The following is a 17,372-nucleotide window of genomic DNA, read 5'->3' on the forward strand; positions in this document are numbered from 1 at the left end:
CTAGTACCTGCTAAGATTCATCTGCCAAAGAACCTGAAGGACAAGGAAGCCATCCCTGCACTGCGCGGGGAGGTGGTCAACATCAAGATTCCTTTTGGTGGTAAACCAGATCCTGTTATCACATGGCAGAAGGGACAAGATCTCATTGACAGCAATGGCCATTACCAGGTCATTGTCACCAGATCTTTCACGTCCTTGGTGTTTCCAAGTGGTGTGGAAAAGAAAGATGCTGGTTTCTACATTGTTTGTGCCAAGAATAGGTTTGGCATTGACCAGCAAACAGTTGAACTGGATGTTGCTGATGTACCTGATCCACCACGTGGTATTAAAGCCAGTGACATCTCCAGAGACTCAGTCACTCTGAACTGGGTGGCCCCAGCAAACGATGGTGGCAGTAAGGTTGTAAGCTACATTATTGAGAAATGCCCCACCACTGCTGAGAGGTGGCAGCGTGTCGCCCAGTCTCGTGACACCCACTACACCGTCACCAATCTGTTTGGAGGAACAAGCTACCAGTTCAGAGTCATTGCTGAGAACAAGTTTGGACAGAGTGCCCCATCTGAGACCAGTGGACCAGTCATGACCAAAGAAGACAAATCTCGAGTCCTGCTTTATGACAGGGAAGTTGATGATAGTGGTCGTGTCCCCAAAAGCAAGGCCCCACACTCAGATTCCAAGAATCTGCACAACAAATATGCCATTGCAGAGGAACTGGGCAGAGGTCAGTTTGGTATTGTCCACCGCTGCATAGAAACCAGCTCTGAGAAGACTTACATGGCCAAATTTGTTAAAGTCAGAGGTGCCGATCAGGCAATAGTCAAGAAGGAAATTGCAACTCTAAATCTGGCCAAACACACCAACTTCCTACTTCTCCATGAGTCTTTCGACAGCCCTGAAGAGCTGGTGATGATCTATGACTTTATCTCTGGTGGTGACATCTTTGAGCGCCTAAGTACATCTGACTTTGAGCTTAGTGAGCGTGAGATTGTTAACTACATCAGGCAGGTATGCTCGGCTCTGGAGTTCCTGCATGATCAGAGTTACGGACACTTTGATATCAGACCTGAAAACATTGTGTACTCTACTAGAACCAGTTCTAATGTGAAGATAATTGAGTTGGGACAGTCCAGACATCTAACCCCAGGAGATCAGATCAAAATTCAGTATACCACCGCAGAATATGCTGCCCCAGAGATCCACCAGTGTGACATGGTTAGCACAGTCACTGACATGTGGTCAGTCGGTATCCTTGTCTATATACTTGTCAGTGGAATTAATCCATTCACAGCTGAAACCAATCAGCAGATGATTGATAACATCTCCAACGCAGCCTACAGCTATGATGATGAGTCCTTCAAGCAGGTCAGTGTAGAAGCATTAGACTTCACAGACCGCTTGATGACAAAGGAACGCAAGCACCGTATGACTGCAGCGGAGGCACTGCAGCATCCTTGGCTCATAAAAGCTCCGGAACAGGTCAGTGCCAGAGCAATACCAACAGGCAGACATAAGCGATACCACCAGAACATGGTGAGGAAAGAATGGAACACGGTTGTTTCTGGTGCCCGTGTGGCCAGCGGTGGCTCCATCAGATCACAGCGTGGCGTTTTTGTTGCCAAGGTGAAGATTGCTCCATTTGAACATGGTCCACTTGCAGGCCAGATTAGCCATGCTGTGGCCAGTGATGGAGACAATGTTAAGTTCATCTGCAACATTGAGAACTATGATAGCAGCACTGAGGTGACTTGGTACTGTGGTGTCCGGCAGCTGGAGGCTGGAGACAAATATGAAATTGAATATGAAGATGGTCTGGCTGTCATTACCATAAACAAGGTCACAAGAGCAGATGATGGTACTTACAGATGTAAGGTTGTGAATGAGTATGGAGAGGACAGTGCCTATGCAGAGCTGTTTATCAGTGGTGTTAGGTCCTACCGTGACTTCTTCACAACCCGTGTTGTAAAGAGAACAAAACGCAGAGTTGACACTGCCAGAATGCTTCAGAAACCACCAGAGTTCACCCTTCCCCTGGTCAACTGCACAGCCTATATCGGTGAGGATGTGCGCTTTGGTGTCACCATCACTGTTCACCCTGAGCCCCGTGTCATCTGGCACAAATCTGGACAGAAGCTCATCCCTGGACACAATGATAGGAAATACACCTTTATCAGTGACAAAGGCCTGTATCAGCTTATTATTCACAACCTGGAGACAGAAGATGATGCTGAGTATAGCGTTGTGGCCCGTAACAGATACGGTGATGATAGCTGCAAGGCTCGTCTCACAGTTGTTCCCCGACCCAAACCAGCAGACCTCACCCTGAGGCCCATGTTCAAACGGCTGCTTGCAAATGTTGAGTGCAGGGAGGGTCAGAATGTCCGCTTTGAGATAAGAGTTTCTGGCCATCCGACACTGAAATGGGAGAAGGATGGCACTCCTCTAGCATTTGGACCTTCCATTGAGGTTGTCCATGAAGGTCTGGATTACTTCATCCTTCATGTGAGAGACACTCTGCCTGAGGACTCTGGTGTGTACAGAGTCACAGCCACTAACTCTGCTGGATCTGCCAGCTGCCAGGCAACACTCAAAGTTGAGCGCAGCACTCATGTGAAGAAGGACTATGAGACCAGTGAAAAGGAGAAGGAAAAGTCAGCTGGCAAGGAAGAGCTGGACAAAAAGGTCAGGTTGTCTCAAATTTTGTCTGGCACTGTTATTACACCCCTACCACCTGCAGCTGTGCAGGCAGTCAGGGAAGCAGCCACCATGTTCAAACCTGCTGTCACAACTAAGAAGGGTGAGAAGACCGAGGCTGAGATACAGAAAGAAAAGGAGGAGAGGAAGAAGCGGGCAGATGAAAAGAGGCTACGGATGCCTTACGTTGTCCCCATGCCTCGTGTCATTAACCCAGCTGTTCTTGAGGAGGATGTGGAAATAAAACACTTCCAACCACTCTCTGATATGAAATGGTACAAGAAGTTGAGGGATCAGTACGAGTTCCCTGAGCCTATGGAGAAAATCAGCCAGAAGAGAATGAAACGCATTCGCCTCTCGAGGTGGGAGCAGTTCTATGAGGTACCTGTCAGGATCAAGGAACAGTACAAGCCTAAGTGGCGCATCACTGCCATGACTCAGGATGACTTGGAGACAGTGAGACCTGCAAGGCACCGCACTCCATCCCCCGAGATGGAGGCCTACCGCAGGATCCGGAGGAGGTCTCTGGGTGATCTCTCAGATGAGGAACTGCTGCTGCCAGTGGACGAGTATCTGTCTATGAAAAGAACGGAGGAGGAGAGGCTTCGCCTGGAGGATGAACTGGAACTGGGCTACTCTGCATCTCCACCTAGCCTCAGTCCAGTTCGCTTCGAGCTGTCTGCTTTACGTCCTTCATCTCCAAGAAGACCCTACAGTGATGACGAAGAGGGTGAAGAAGTCAAGAGATATGACTCATACAGGATTCCATCTAAATATGAGGCTGGCCCAAGCTTTGTTGACCTCCGCCAGCGTCATGACAAAGCTACGTACAAACCACCAAGGCAGAAGCAGAGGGTTTACGAAGAGAGGGAAGATCAGGAGCTGCTGCGCCCACCTACAACCACCCAGAGAATCTCCTCTTACAAGAGTGAACTTAAACGCATGGACTTTGAGGAGAAAAGTCGCATCTCTAAGAAGGAAATGGCTGTAACAGTTTCAGCATTCTCTGAGGCAACTAAATCTGAGCATCTCTCATTCTTCACCTCAGAATATATCCCCAAACCAATCAAGAAGCTCCCTGTACCTGAACCTGAGGTAAAGACGTCACCTGCCATGGAAAAGGCTCCAAAGACAGATGTTACTCTTCCTAAAGTGGACTTCATGTCCAGATATGAGGAGAGGAAGCAGGCTCTCAGATCAGAGAGGAAATCTATGGAGAAGAAGGTTGAAGTGGTGACACAGACTCCCTTCAGCCTGGACCATGCTCCACGCATTACTGTCAGGTTGCGGTCTCATCGTGTACCATATGGCTGCCACACAAAGTTCACTCTGAATATCCAAGCCAAACCCGAGCCGCAGGTCCAGTGGTTCCACAACGGAAAAGAGATCCATCAGAGCAGGAAATACCATATGACCAACAACAGTGGAGTCCTGACTTTGCAGATCATCAACTGTGTAACTGATGACTCTGGTACCTACCATGTTGTCTGCAAGAATGCCAAAGGAGAGACTTCTGACTACGCTACACTTGATGTAGCAGGAGAGGAATATGCTGTTTACTCATTACTCCGCAAAGAGGAAGAGCCACCATCTGTCCATCTCCCAGAGATGACCCAGACAGACGTCTACCACGTTTCATCTTCTACAACAACCGTGAAGGAAGCTGTGACTGAAACAGTGACAGAAACCAGAACTGTGGTTGAGTCTGCTGTTGTGGAGGTGAGGGACAAGCCAAGTGCTCCTGCCAAGATCTTGACCAAACCACAGTCCCTCACCGTGGATGAGGGAGAAAATGTCAGGTTTGAATGTGATGTGGATGGAGAGCCGGCACCTTCTATCACCTGGCTGCATGAAGGAGAAGTTGTTGCTCCCTCTGCCCGTCACCACATTGTCTCCACTCAGTACAACTCCAGTTTTGAGATCTCTGATGTTGAGATGTCGGATGAAGGGAGCTACACTCTCCTGGTGGAGAATGCTGGAGGAAAACAAGAGGCCTATTTCACTCTGACCATCCGGAAGTCTGAGTCGAAGGAGAAGGTAGCTGCCAGAGTCACTTCTCCAGAGGCCAAGTCCCCTCTCGCCAAATCTCCTGAGCCAGTTAAAACTCCTGAGAGAGTTAAGTCCCCAATGTCACCGAAGTCCCCAACGCCAAAGTCCCCAACGCCAAAATCCCAGACCCCCAAATCCCCAACGCCAAAGTCCCCAACCCCAAAATCCCCGACTCCCAAATCCCCAACGCCCAAATCCCCAACTCCATCTGAAAGGGAAAAAGTCCTGAAAAAGGAGATCCGGTCCTCTCTGAAGGACGAGACAACCATGGCCCCCTTCTTCCTTCTGCAGCCCAGGTCCCAAAACGTTACTGATGGGCAGCATGTTGAACTCACCTGTAAGGTTGCAGGAGAGCCGTGGCCTGAAGTGGAGTGGCATAAAGACAACATGGCTGTGAGTTGTGTTGCTGAGTCAGTGTTAGTTGCAGAGGTTAATGAGAAACGTGCTGAACTCCGTCTCTCTCTACAGATATCGGTCACATCCAACATCCGACTTAGACACTCTGACAACGTCTACATGCTGGAGATATGCGAAGCCACAGCTGCAGACCGTGGGAAGTACACAATCAAAGCCACAAACCAGTTTGGACAGTGTTCTGCAACATCGTCCCTCAGCGTCCTCAGTAAGTGTCCTCCCTGTTTCAGCTGGAAATGCTAACATGACTTGTGACATGCTGCATGTTAGAATATGTTGTGAAAAACAGGACTTTGGTTCGGGACACGGTCTTTCTCTGTTAACAGGTGTCCCACCAAAGACTGAAGCTCTTCTGCAGCATGTCAGTGTTGAGCCAGGGAATCCCCTATCTGTGGTGGGCTTGTTCTTCAAAGATCCCACCCCCCCCATCCAGTGGGTCCATCCTGGTGAGACGCTGCCTGATAGGGACGAGCAGTTCCATGTTGGTAACTCTATGGACCTGTCCACCCTGAAGATCTGCGCGGTGAAGGAGGCCGACGGCAGAGTCCACACCCTGCAGCTGTCCAATCAGCTGGGCTTCAACTCTGCAACCGACAATGTCCAGATTCGGTCCATGTAAAAAGTAGAAAAACGTCCATCTCTGTCCCCTGTCCCTCTCATCCCTCACCTTTCATTTAGCCAATTAGCAACAACAATCTTACTGGATAATGATCTGGATGATTCTTGTAAATATGAAGTATTTTTGTACCAACCATGACATTAATTTATGCCAAACTAAAGGCTAACGTTGTAAAATGTGCCATATTGAAATAACTATGACGTGTTTAAACCTTTTCTGTGACGTGTACATAATGTATATAGCCGAGTTTACCGGTTATGGAAATGTATGTTATTTATGACGATAATATGAACTGAAACTAATGAAACTAAATGTAGTTTAGCAGGAGAAAGTTTCACCAGGAACGAATACCCTGTTAAAGCCAGAAACTAAACTCTGTGCCTCAACAATAAGTTGAAGTCTAAAGATTGCCTCGGCAGGTAGAGAGACTCCCTGCTGACGTCCACAAACAGAAAGACAAAGTTTATTGTTTTGGACACGCCACACGCGTGTGATTTTACAGTTTCCTGTGAGTTGTACCGTGAGCGTAAGACCCCGAGTGCTGTTTGCATCACCCTCATGTAAGCAGCGTGACGCGGCCTTGTGCTCCGACTGAATGAGTCGTACCGCCACCGTTTGATGACCTGCAGAGGGCGCTAGCGGCCCGCTCTCTCTGCATTTAGATGGTTTTAATACAGAGCGCTGTGTCTAGCACTGGACTGCCAGGTCTACTTCCCAAAGCAAACATCTCCTGGCCAAATGTGAACAGGAAGTCCGGGTCAGCACTGCAGTGCAGAAACAGCGCCACCTCCTGGAGGATAGTTAGCTAACGTGTTTGAGTTTGCATGTCTGTAGGTTTTAGTTGTTTCCTTGTCAGCAGGCGGCTTTTCTTCATCCTGAGTCCATCTCTGTTGAGAAGAAGGTTATTTTACCTGCACTTTGGTTTCTTTGATCTGCTGATGTAGGACTATATCTCATCCTCCTCGAGTTTTATGCATTTCTGATTTAATAAAGCATGATTTCAGCACTAAACACACGTGTCCTTGGCCTGTTTTTCTGCTCACACATAACTGCTGTGTCTTCCTGCTGGGAGGTGTGGTTTTACATGTCAGGACATCAGGAAGACCACTTATCTGGTCCTTACAGGTTGCTTGTCCTTCCACAGGATAGTCCCCATCAGCCAAGAGCTGCTGATCAATACTCTGGTTGATCAACAACATCAGTCACACTTTTTGAATGAAATTCAGGTGTGTTAACATGATGCCAAACATGAGGAATTTAAATGATTTTACTGATTTTGTATTTTTACACTAAAAGAAATGTTAGATTCATTGCTTTACTTCAAACCTGCACACCTTACACACAAAAAAGAAAACTACATCCATCCATATGCACGGTTTGAAAAGGGAGAGGAAGAAGCAATGCTTTTCCATGTCCACGCACCAACACCCATCCACGCACCAACACCCATCCACGCACCAACACCCATCCACGCACCAACACCCATCCACGCACCAACACCCATCCACGCACCAACACCCATCCACGCACCAACATCCATCCACGCACCAACGCCCATCCACGCACCAACGCCCATCCACGCACCAACGCCCATCCACGCACCAACGCCCATCCACGCACCAACGCCCATCCACGCACCAACACCCATCCACGCACCAACATCCATCCACGCACCAACACCCATCCACGCACCAACATCCATCCACGCACCAACATCCATCCACGCACCAACACCCATCCACGCACCAACATCCATCCACGCACCAACACCCATCCACGCACCAACATCCATCCACGCACCAACATCCATCCACGCACCAACACCCATCCACGCACCAACACCCATCCACGCACCAACACCCATCCACGCACCAACACCCATCCACGCACCAACATCCATCCACGCACCAACGCCCATCCACGCACCAACGCCCATCCACGCACCAACGCCCATCCACGCACCAACGCCCATCGAGACACACAACACAGCCACATTAAGACGAGACAAACACACACAGACACAGGCCACGCCCCCTCCGACGTATCTGTAACATACATGTATACAGTCTTACGCTACACGCACTGCTCTCTCCTCCTGATACCTCTTTATCGCCTCGTTTTTAAACATCCTTTTAAACTGAACAAGGTTTGTATAATTTTTCATGTCTTCTGGCGGGTTGCTCCTCAGAATGACTCCATTCTCTGAGACACAGATTTTAGAGACCATGAGAATCTATTTCTAAAATGGAGGTTTTTAATTAGAATATTGGTTGTTTGGTGCTGAAGGAATGTGGGATGTAACCTTGTTCCCTTCTATGTGATCAGTGGTGTGGAATCTTATCTCCTTTTTAACAAATGATTGACTTGTCTGTGATTTTCTACGTGTAATAAGGTTGTAGGGTCAGCGCTGCTGTCCAACCACTCCTGAGAATATGTACACAGCACGGTGCTGACATCAAATAAAACCGTAAAAGGGATGCTTGTCAGAAGAGAAGGCAGGCGCTTGACTTTTCCTCCGGTCTGGTGCTGCATTCGGTGTGTGCAGAAAGGTCACATACTCAGGCCGTGTTATTGCAGATGACCTGCCTGACGACAAGGATTTGTTTGTCAGGACGGAAGCTGCAGCGTTGGGAGTTTGTCAGGATGGAAGCTGCAGCGTTGGGAGTTTGTCAGGATGGAAGCTGCAGCGTTGGGAGTTTGTCAGGATGGAAGCTGCAGCGTTGGGAGTTTGTCAGGACGGAAGCTGCAGCGTTGGGAGTTTGTCAGGGCGGAAGCTGCAGCGTTGGGAGTTTGTCAGGATGGAAGCTGCAGCGTTGGGAGTTTGTCAGGACGGAAGCTGCAGCGTTGGGAGTTTGTCAGGATGGAAGCTGCAGCGTTGGGAGTTTGTCAGGACGGAAGCTGCAGCGTTGGGAGTTTGTCAGGACGGAAGCTGCAGCGTTGGGAGTTTGTCAGGATGGAAGCTGCAGCGTTGGGAGTTTGTCAGGATGGAAGCTGCAGCGTTGGGAGTTTGTCAGGATGGAAGCTGCAGCGTTGGGAGTTTGTCAGGATGGAAGCTGCAGCGTTGGGAGTTTGTCAGGATGGAAGCTGCAGCGTTGGGAGTTTGTCAGGATGGAAGCTGCAGCGTTGGGAGTTTGTCAGGATGGAAGCTGCAGCGTTGGGAGTTTGTCAGGATGGAAGCTGCAGCGTTGGGAGTTTGTCAGGATGGAAGCTGCAGCGTTGGGAGTTTGTCAGGATGGAAGCTGCAGCGTTGGGAGTTTGTTAGGATGGAAGCTGCAGCGTTGGGAGTTTGTCAGGATGGAAGCTGCAGCGTTGGGAGTTTGTTAGGATGGAAGCTGCAGCGTTGGGAGTTTGTCAGGATGGAAGCTGCAGCGTTGGGAGTTTGTCAGGACGGAAGCTGCAGCGTTGGGAGTTTGTCAGGATGGAAGCTGCAGCGTTGGGAGTTTGTCAGGATGGAAGCTGCAGCGTTGGGAGTTTGTCAGGATGGAAGCTGCAGCGTTGGGAGTTTGTCAGGATGGAAGCTGCAGCGTTGGGAGTTTGTCAGGATGGAAGCTGCAGCGTTGGGAGTTTGTCAGGATGGAAGCTGCAGCGTTGGGAGTTTGTCAGGATGGAAGCTGCAGCGTTGGGAGTTTGTCAGGATGGAAGCTGCAGCGTTGGGAGTTTGTCAGGATGGAAGCTGCAGCGTTGGGAGTTTGTCAGGACGGAAGCTGCAGCGTTGGGAGTTTGTCAGGATGGAAGCTGCAGCGTTGGGAGTTTGTCAGGATGGAAGCTGCAGCGTTGGGAGTTTGTCAGGATGGAAGCTGCAGCGTTGGGAGTTTGTCAGGATGGAAGCTGCAGCGTTGGGAGTTTGTCAGGACGGAAGCTGCAGCGTTGGGAGTTTGTCAGGATGGAAGCTGCAGCGTTGGGAGTTTGTTAGGATGGAAGCTGCAGCGTTGGGAGTTTGTTAGGATGGAAGCTGCAGCGTTGGGAGTTTGTCAGGATGGAAGCTGCAGCGTTGGGAGTTTGTTAGGATGGAAGCTGCAGCGTTGGGAGTTTGTCAGGATGGAAGCTGCAGCGTTGGGAGTTTGTCAGGACGGAAGCTGCAGCGTTGGGAGTTTGTTAGGATGGAAGCTGCAGCGTTGGGAGTTTGTCAGGATGGAAGCTGCAGCGTTGGGAGTTTGTCAGGACGGAAGCTGCAGCGTTGGGAGTTTGTTAGGATGGAAGCTGCAGCGTTGGGAGTTTGTCAGGATGGAAGCTGCAGCGTTGGGAGTTTGTCAGGACGGAAGCTGCAGCGTTGGGAGTTTGTCAGGATGGAAGCTGCAGCGTTGGGAGTTTGTCAGGATGGAAGCTGCAGCGTTGGGAGTTTGTCAGGATGGAAGCTGCAGCGTTGGGAGTTTGTCAGGATGGAAGCTGCAGCGTTGGGAGTTTGTCAGGACGGAAGCTGCAGCGTTGGGAGTTTGTCAGGATGGAAGCTGCAGCGTTGGGAGTTTGTCAGGACGGAAGCTGCAGCGTTGGGAGTTTGTCAGGACGGAAGCTGCAGCGTTGGGAGTTTGTCAGGATGGAAGCTGCAGCGTTGGGAGTTTGTTAGGATGGAAGCTGCAGCGTTGGGAGTTTGTTAGGATGGAAGCTGCAGCGTTGGGAGTTTGTCAGGATGGAAGCTGCAGCGTTGGGAGTTTGTCAGGATGGAAGCTGCAGCGTTGGGAGTTTGTCAGGATGGAAGCTGCAGCGTTGGGAGTTTGTCAGGATGGAAGCTGCAGCGTTGGGAGTTTGTCAGGATGGAAGCTGCAGCGTTGGGAGTTTGTCAGGACGGAAGCTGCAGCGTTGGGAGTTTGTCAGGATGGAAGCTGCAGCGTTGGGAGTTTGTCAGGACGGAAGCTGCAGCGTTGGGAGTTTGTCAGGACGGAAGCTGCAGCGTTGGGAGTTTGTCAGGACGGAAGCTGCAGCGTTGGGAGTTTGTCAGGACGGAAGCTGCAGCGTTGGGAGTTTGTCAGGATGGAAGCTGCAGCGTTGGGAGTTTGTCAGGATGGAAGCTGCAGCGTTGGGAGTTTGTCAGGATGGAAGCTGCAGCGTTGGGAGTTTGTCAGGACGGAAGCTGCAGCGTTGGGAGTTTGTCAGGATGGAAGCTGCAGCGTTGGGAGTTTGTCAGGACGGAAGCTGCAGCGTTGGGAGTTTGTCAGGATGGAAGCTGCAGCGTTGGGAGTTTGTCAGGACGGAAGCTGCAGCGTTGGGAGTTTGTCAGGATGGAAGCTGCAGCGTTGGGAGTTTGTCAGGATGGAAGCTGCAGCGTTGGGAGTTTGTCAGGATGGAAGCTGCAGCGTTGGGAGTTTGTCAGGATGGAAGCTGCAGCGTTGGGAGTTTGTCAGGACGGAAGCTGCAGCGTTGGGAGTTTGTCAGGATGGAAGCTGCAGCGTTGGGAGTTTGTCAGGATGGAAGCTGCAGCGTTGGGAGTTTGTCAGGATGGAAGCTGCAGCGTTGGGAGTTTGTTAGGATGGAAGCTGCAGCGTTGGGAGTTTGTCAGGATGGAAGCTGCAGCGTTGGGAGTTTGTCAGGATGGAAGCTGCAGCGTTGGGAGTTTGTCAGGATGGAAGCTGCAGCGTTGGGAGTTTGTCAGGATGGAAGCTGCAGCGTTGGGAGTTTGTCAGGACGGAAGCTGCAGCGTTGGGAGTTTGTCAGGATGGAAGCTGCAGCGTTGGGAGTTTGTCAGGATGGAAGCTGCAGCGTTGGGAGTTTGTCAGGATGGAAGCTGCAGCGTTGGGAGTTTGTCAGGATGGAAGCTGCAGCGTTGGGAGTTTGTCAGGATGGAAGCTGCAGCGTTGGGAGTTTGTTAGGATGGAAGCTGCAGCGTTGGGAGTTTGTCAGGATGGAAGCTGCAGCGTTGGGAGTTTGTCAGGATGGAAGCTGCAGCGTTGGGAGTTTGTCAGGACGGAAGCTGCAGCGTTGGGAGTTTGTCAGGATGGAAGCTGCAGCGTTGGGAGTTTGTCAGGATGGAAGCTGCAGCGTTGGGAGTTTGTTAGGATGGAAGCTGCAGCGTTGGGAGTTTGTCAGGATGGAAGCTGCAGCGTTGGGAGTTTGTCAGGATGGAAGCTGCAGCGTTGGGAGTTTGTCAGGACGGAAGCTGCAGCGTTGGGAGTTTGTCAGGACGGAAGCTGCAGCGTTGGGAGTTTGTCAGGATGGAAGCTGCAGCGTTGGGAGTTTGTCAGGGCGGAAGCTGCAGCGTTGGGAGTTTGTCAGGATGGAAGCTGCAGCGTTGGGAGTTTGTTAGGATGGAAGCTGCAGCGTTGGGAGTTTGTCAGGATGGAAGCTGCAGCGTTGGGAGTTTGTTAGGATGGAAGCTGCAGCGTTGGGAGTTTGTCAGGACGGAAGCTGCAGCGTTGGGAGTTTGTCAGGACGGAAGCTGCAGCGTTGGGAGTTTGTCAGGATGGAAGCTGCAGCGTTGGGAGTTTGTCAGGATGGAAGCTGCAGCGTTGGGAGTTTGTCAGGATGGAAGCTGCAGCGTTGGGAGTTTGTCAGGATGGAAGCTGCAGCGTTGGGAGTTTGTCAGGCGGAAGCTGCAGCGTTGGGAGTTTGTCAGGATGGAAGCTGCAGCGTTGGGAGTTTGTCAGGATGGAAGCTGCAGCGTTGGGAGTTTGTCAGGATGGAAGCTGCAGCGTTGGGAGTTTGTCAGGATGGAAGCTGCAGCGTTGGGAGTTTGTCAGGATGGAAGCTGCAGCGTTGGGAGTTTGTTAGGATGGAAGCTGCAGCGTTGGAGTTTGTCAGGATGGAAGCTGCAGCGTTGGGAGTTTGTCAGGATGGAAGCTGCAGCGTTGGGAGTTTGTCAGGATGGAAGCTGCAGCGTTGGGAGTTTGTTAGGATGGAAGCTGCAGCGTTGGGAGTTTGTCAGGACGGAAGCTGCAGCATTGGGAGTTTGTCAGGATGGAAGCTGCAGCGTTGGGAGTTTGTCAGGATGGAAGCTGCAGCGTTGGGAGTTTGTCAGGACGGAAGCTGCAGCGTTGGGAGTTTGTCAGGATGGAAGCTGCAGCGTTGGGAGTTTGTCAGGATGGAAGCTGCAGCGTTGGGAGTTTGTCAGGATGGAAGCTGCAGCGTTGGGAGTTTGTCAGGATGGAAGCTGCAGCGTTGGGAGTTTGTTAGGATGGAAGCTGCAGCGTTGGGAGTTTGTCAGGATGGAAGCTGCAGCGTTGGGAGTTTGTCAGGATGGAAGCTGCAGCGTTGGGAGTTTGTCAGGATGGAAGCTGCAGCGTTGGGAGTTTGTCAGGATGGAAGCTGCAGCGTTGGGAGTTTGTCAGGATGGAAGCTGCAGCGTTGGGAGTTTGTCAGGATGGAAGCTGCAGCGTTGGGAGTTTGTCAGGATGGAAGCTGCAGCGTTGGGAGTTTGTCAGGATGGAAGCTGCAGCGTTGGGAGTTTGTCAGGATGGAAACTGCAGCGTTGGGAGTTTGTCAGGATGGAAGCTGCAGCGTTGGGAGTTTGTCAGGACGGAAGCTGCAGCGTTGGGAGTTTGTCAGGATGGAAGCTGCAGCGTTGGGAGTTTGTCAGGATGGAAGCTGCAGCGTTGGGAGTTTGTCAGGATGGAAGCTGCAGCGTTGGGAGTTTGTCAGGATGGAAGCTGCAGCGTTGGGAGTTTGTCAGGATGGAAGCTGCAGCGTTGGGAGTTTGTCAGGATGGAAGCTGCAGCGTTGGGAGTTTGTCAGGATGGAAGCTGCAGCGTTGGGAGTTTGTCAGGATGGAAGCTGCAGCGTTGGGAGTTTGTCAGGATGGAAGCTGCAGCGTTGGGAGTTTGTCAGGATGGAAGCTGCAGCGTTGGGAGTTTGTCAGGACGGAAGCTGCAGCGTTGGGAGTTTGTCAGGATGGAAGCTGCAGCGTTGGGAGTTTGTCAGGATGGAAGCTGCAGCGTTGGGAGTTTGTCAGGATGGAAGCTGCAGCGTTGGGAGTTTGTCAGGATGGAAGCTGCAGCGTTGGGAGTTTGTCAGGGCGGAAGCTGCAGCGTTGGGAGTTTGTCAGGACGGAAGCTGCAGCGTTGGGAGTTTGTCAGGATGGAAGCTGCAGCGTTGGGAGTTTGTCAGGATGGAAGCTGCAGCGTTGGGAGTTTGTCAGGATGGAAGCTGCAGCGTTGGGAGTTTGTCAGGATGGAAGCTGCAGCGTTGGGAGTTTGTCAGGATGGAAGCTGCAGCGTTGGGAGTTTGTCAGGATGGAAGCTGCAGCGTTGGGAGTTTGTCAGGATGGAAGCTGCAGCGTTGGGAGTTTGTCAGGATGGAAGCTGCAGCGTTGGGAGTTTGTCAGGATGGAAGCTGCAGCGTTGGGAGTTTGTCAGGATGGAAGCTGCAGCGTTGGGAGTTTGTCAGGGCGGAAGCTGCAGCGTTGGGAGTTTGTCAGGATGGAAGCTGCAGCGTTGGGAGTTTGTCAGGACGGAAGCTGCAGCGTTGGGAGTTTGTCAGGACGGAAGCTGCAGCGTTGGGAGTTTGTCAGGATGGAAGCTGCAGCGTTGGGAGTTTGTCAGGACGGAAGCTGCAGCGTTGGGAGTTTGTCAGGACGGAAGCTGCAGCGTTGGGAGTTTGTCAGGACGGAAGCTGCAGCGTTGGGAGTTTGTCAGGATGGAAGCTGCAGCGTTGGGAGTTTGTCAGGATGGAAGCTGCAGCGTTGGGAGTTTGTCAGGACGGAAGCTGCAGCGTTGGGAGTTTGTCAGGATGGAAGCTGCAGCGTTGGGAGTTTGTTAGGATGGAAGCTGCAGCGTTGGGAGTTTGTCAGGATGGAAGCTGCAGCGTTGGGAGTTTGTCAGGACGGAAGCTGCAGCGTTGGGAGTTTGTTAGGATGGAAGCTGCAGCGTTGGGAGTTTGTCAGGATGGAAGCTGCAGCGTTGGGAGTTTGTCAGGATGGAAGCTGCAGCGTTGGGAGTTTGTCAGGACGGAAGCTGCAGCGTTGGGAGTTTGTCAGGATGGAAGCTGCAGCGTTGGGAGTTTGTCAGGATGGAAGCTGCAGCGTTGGGAGTTTGTCAGGATGGAAGCTGCAGCGTTGGGAGTTTGTTAGGATGGAAGCTGCAGCGTTGGGAGTTTGTTAGGATGGAAGCTGCAGCGTTGGGAGTTTGTCAGGATGGAAGCTGCAGCGTTGGGAGTTTGTCAGGACGGAAGCTGCAGCGTTGGGAGTTTGTCAGGACGGAAGCTGCAGCGTTGGGAGTTTGTCAGGACGGAAGCTGCAGCGTTGGGAGTTTGTCAGGATGGAAGCTGCAGCGTTGGGAGTTTGTCAGGATGGAAGCTGCAGCGTTGGGAGTTTGTCAGGATGGAAGCTGCAGCGTTGGGAGTTTGTTAGGATGGAAGCTGCAGCGTTGGGAGTTTGTTAGGATGGAAGCTGCAGCGTTGGGAGTTTGTCAGGATGGAAGCTGCAGCGTTGGGAGTTTGTCAGGATGGAAGCTGCAGCGTTGGGAGTTTGTCAGGACGGAAGCTGCAGCGTTGGGAGTTTGTCAGGACGGAAGCTGCAGCGTTGGGAGTTTGTCAGGACGGAAGCTGCAGCGTTGGGAGTTTGTCAGGATGGAAGCTGCAGCGTTGGGAGTTTGTCAGGATGGAAGCTGCAGCGTTGGGAGTTTGTCAGGATGGAAGCTGCAGCGTTGGGAGTTTGTTAGGATGGAAGCTGCAGCGTTGGGAGTTTGTTAGGATGGAAGCTGCAGCGTTGGGAGTTTGTCAGGATGGAAGCTGCAGCGTTGGGAGTTTGTCAGGACGGAAGCTGCAGCGTTGGGAGTTTGTCAGGATGGAAGCTGCAGCGTTGGGAGTTTGTTAGGATGGAAGCTGCAGCGTTGGGAGTTTGTCAGGATGGAAGCTGCAGCGTTGGGAGTTTGTCAGGATGGAAGCTGCAGCGTTGGGAGTTTGTCAGGACGGAAGCTGCAGCGTTGGGAGTTTGTCAGGATGGAAGCTGCAGCGTTGGGAGTTTGTTAGGATGGAAGCTGCAGCGTTGGGAGTTTGTCAGGATGGAAGCTGCAGCGTTGGGAGTTTGTCAGGACGGAAGCTGCAGCGTTGGGAGTTTGTCAGGACGGAAGCTGCAGCGTTGGGAGTTTGTCAGGATGGAAGCTGCAGCGTTGGGAGTTTGTCAGGATGGAAGCTGCAGCGTTGGGAGTTTGTCAGGATGGAAGCTGCAGCGTTGGGAGTTTGTTAGGATGGAAGCTGCAGCGTTGGGAGTTTGTCAGGATGGAAGCTGCAGCGTTGGGAGTTTGTTAGGATGGAAGCTGCAGCGTTGGGAGTTTGTCAGGATGGAAGCTGCAGCGTTGGGAGTTTGTCAGGATGGAAGCTGCAGCGTTGGGAGTTTGTCAGGATGGAAGCTGCAGCGTTGGGAGTTTGTCAGGACGGAAGCTGCAGCGTTGGGAGTTTGTCAGGATGGAAGCTGCAGCGTTGGGAGTTTGTCAGGACGGAAGCTGCAGCGTTGGGAGTTTGTCAGGATGGAAGCTGCAGCGTTGGGAGTTTGTCAGGATGGAAGCTGCAGCGTTGGGAGTTTGTCAGGATGGAAGCTGCAGCGTTGGGAGTTTGTCAGGATGGAAGCTGCAGCGTTGGGAGTTTGTCAGGATGGAAGCTGCAGCGTTGGGAGTTTGTCAGGACGGAAGCTGCAGCGTTGGGAGTTTGTCAGGACGGAAGCTGCAGCGTTGGGAGTTTGTCAGGATGGAAGCTGCAGCGTTGGGAGTTTGTCAGGATGGAAGCTGCAGCGTTGGGAGTTTGTCAGGATGGAAGCTGCAGCGTTGGGAGTTTGTCAGGATGGAAGCTGCAGCGTTGGGAGTTTGTCAGGACGGAAGCTGCAGCGTTGGGAGTTTGTTAGGATGGAAGCTGCAGCGTTGGGAGTTTGTCAGGATGGAAGCTGCAGCGTTGGGAGTTTGTCAGGATGGAAGCTGCAGCGTTGGGAGTTTGTCAGGATGGAAGCTGCAGCGTTGGGAGTTTGTCAGGATGGAAGCTGCAGCGTTGGGAGTTTGTCAGGATGGAAGCTGCAGCGTTGGGAGTTTGTCAGGATGGAAGCTGCAGCGTTGGGAGTTTGTCAGGATGGAAGCTGCAGCGTTGGGAGTTTGTCAGGATGGAAGCTGCAGCGTTGGGAGTTTGTCAGGACGGAAGCTGCAGCGTTGGGAGTTTGTTAGGATGGAAGCTGCAGCGTTGGGAGTTTGTTAGGATGGAAGCTGCAGCGTTGGGAGTTTGTTAGGATGGAAGCTGCAGCGTTGGGAGTTTGTTAGGATGGAAGCTGCAGCGTTGGGAGTTTGTCAGGATGGAAGCTGCAGCGTTGGGAGTTTGTCAGGATGGAAGCTGCAGCGTTGGGAGTTTGTCAGGATGGAAGCTGCAGCGTTGGGAGTTTGTCAGGATGGAAGCTGCAGCGTTGGGAGTTTGTCAGGACGGAAGCTGCAGCGTTGGGAGTTTGTCAGGATGGAAGCTGCAGCGTTGGGAGTTTGTCAGGATGGAAGCTGCAGCGTTGGGAGTTTGTCAGGATGGAAGCTGCAGCGTTGGGAGTTTGTTAGGATGGAAGCTGCAGCGTTGGGGAGTTTGTCAGGATGGAAGCTGCAGCGTTGGAGTTTGTCAGGATGGAAGCTGCAGCGTTGGGAGTTTGTCAGGATGGAAGCTGCAGCGTTGGGAGTTTGTCAGGATGGAAGCTGCAGCGTTGGGAGTTTGTCAG

At 52.0% G+C, this 17,372-nt stretch overlaps 1 protein-coding gene across 4 annotated transcripts in view; it reads left to right on the forward strand.

The window, feature by feature from the left end:
* ttn.1 (titin, tandem duplicate 1) overlaps positions 1-6,784 on the forward strand; it is a 215,722-nt gene extending 208,938 nt beyond the window's left edge. For all 4 annotated transcript variants that reach the window (XM_079253959.1, XM_079253960.1, XM_079253961.1 and 1 more), the window contains 3 exons: positions 5-5,133; positions 5,209-5,362; positions 5,481-6,784. In XM_079253959.1, coding sequence (XP_079110085.1) covers positions 5-5,133; positions 5,209-5,362; positions 5,481-5,773 — 5,576 coding nt within the window. In that variant the 3' untranslated portion in view covers positions 5,774-6,784. The remainder of the gene's footprint in view (positions 1-4; positions 5,134-5,208; positions 5,363-5,480) is intronic.
* Positions 6,785-17,372: the final 10,588 nt, after the last annotated feature.

This window comes from Telmatherina bonti (genome assembly GCF_933228915.1).
Source record: "Telmatherina bonti genome assembly, chromosome: 15".
Classification (NCBI taxonomy): domain Eukaryota; kingdom Metazoa; phylum Chordata; class Actinopteri; order Atheriniformes; family Telmatherinidae; genus Telmatherina; species Telmatherina bonti.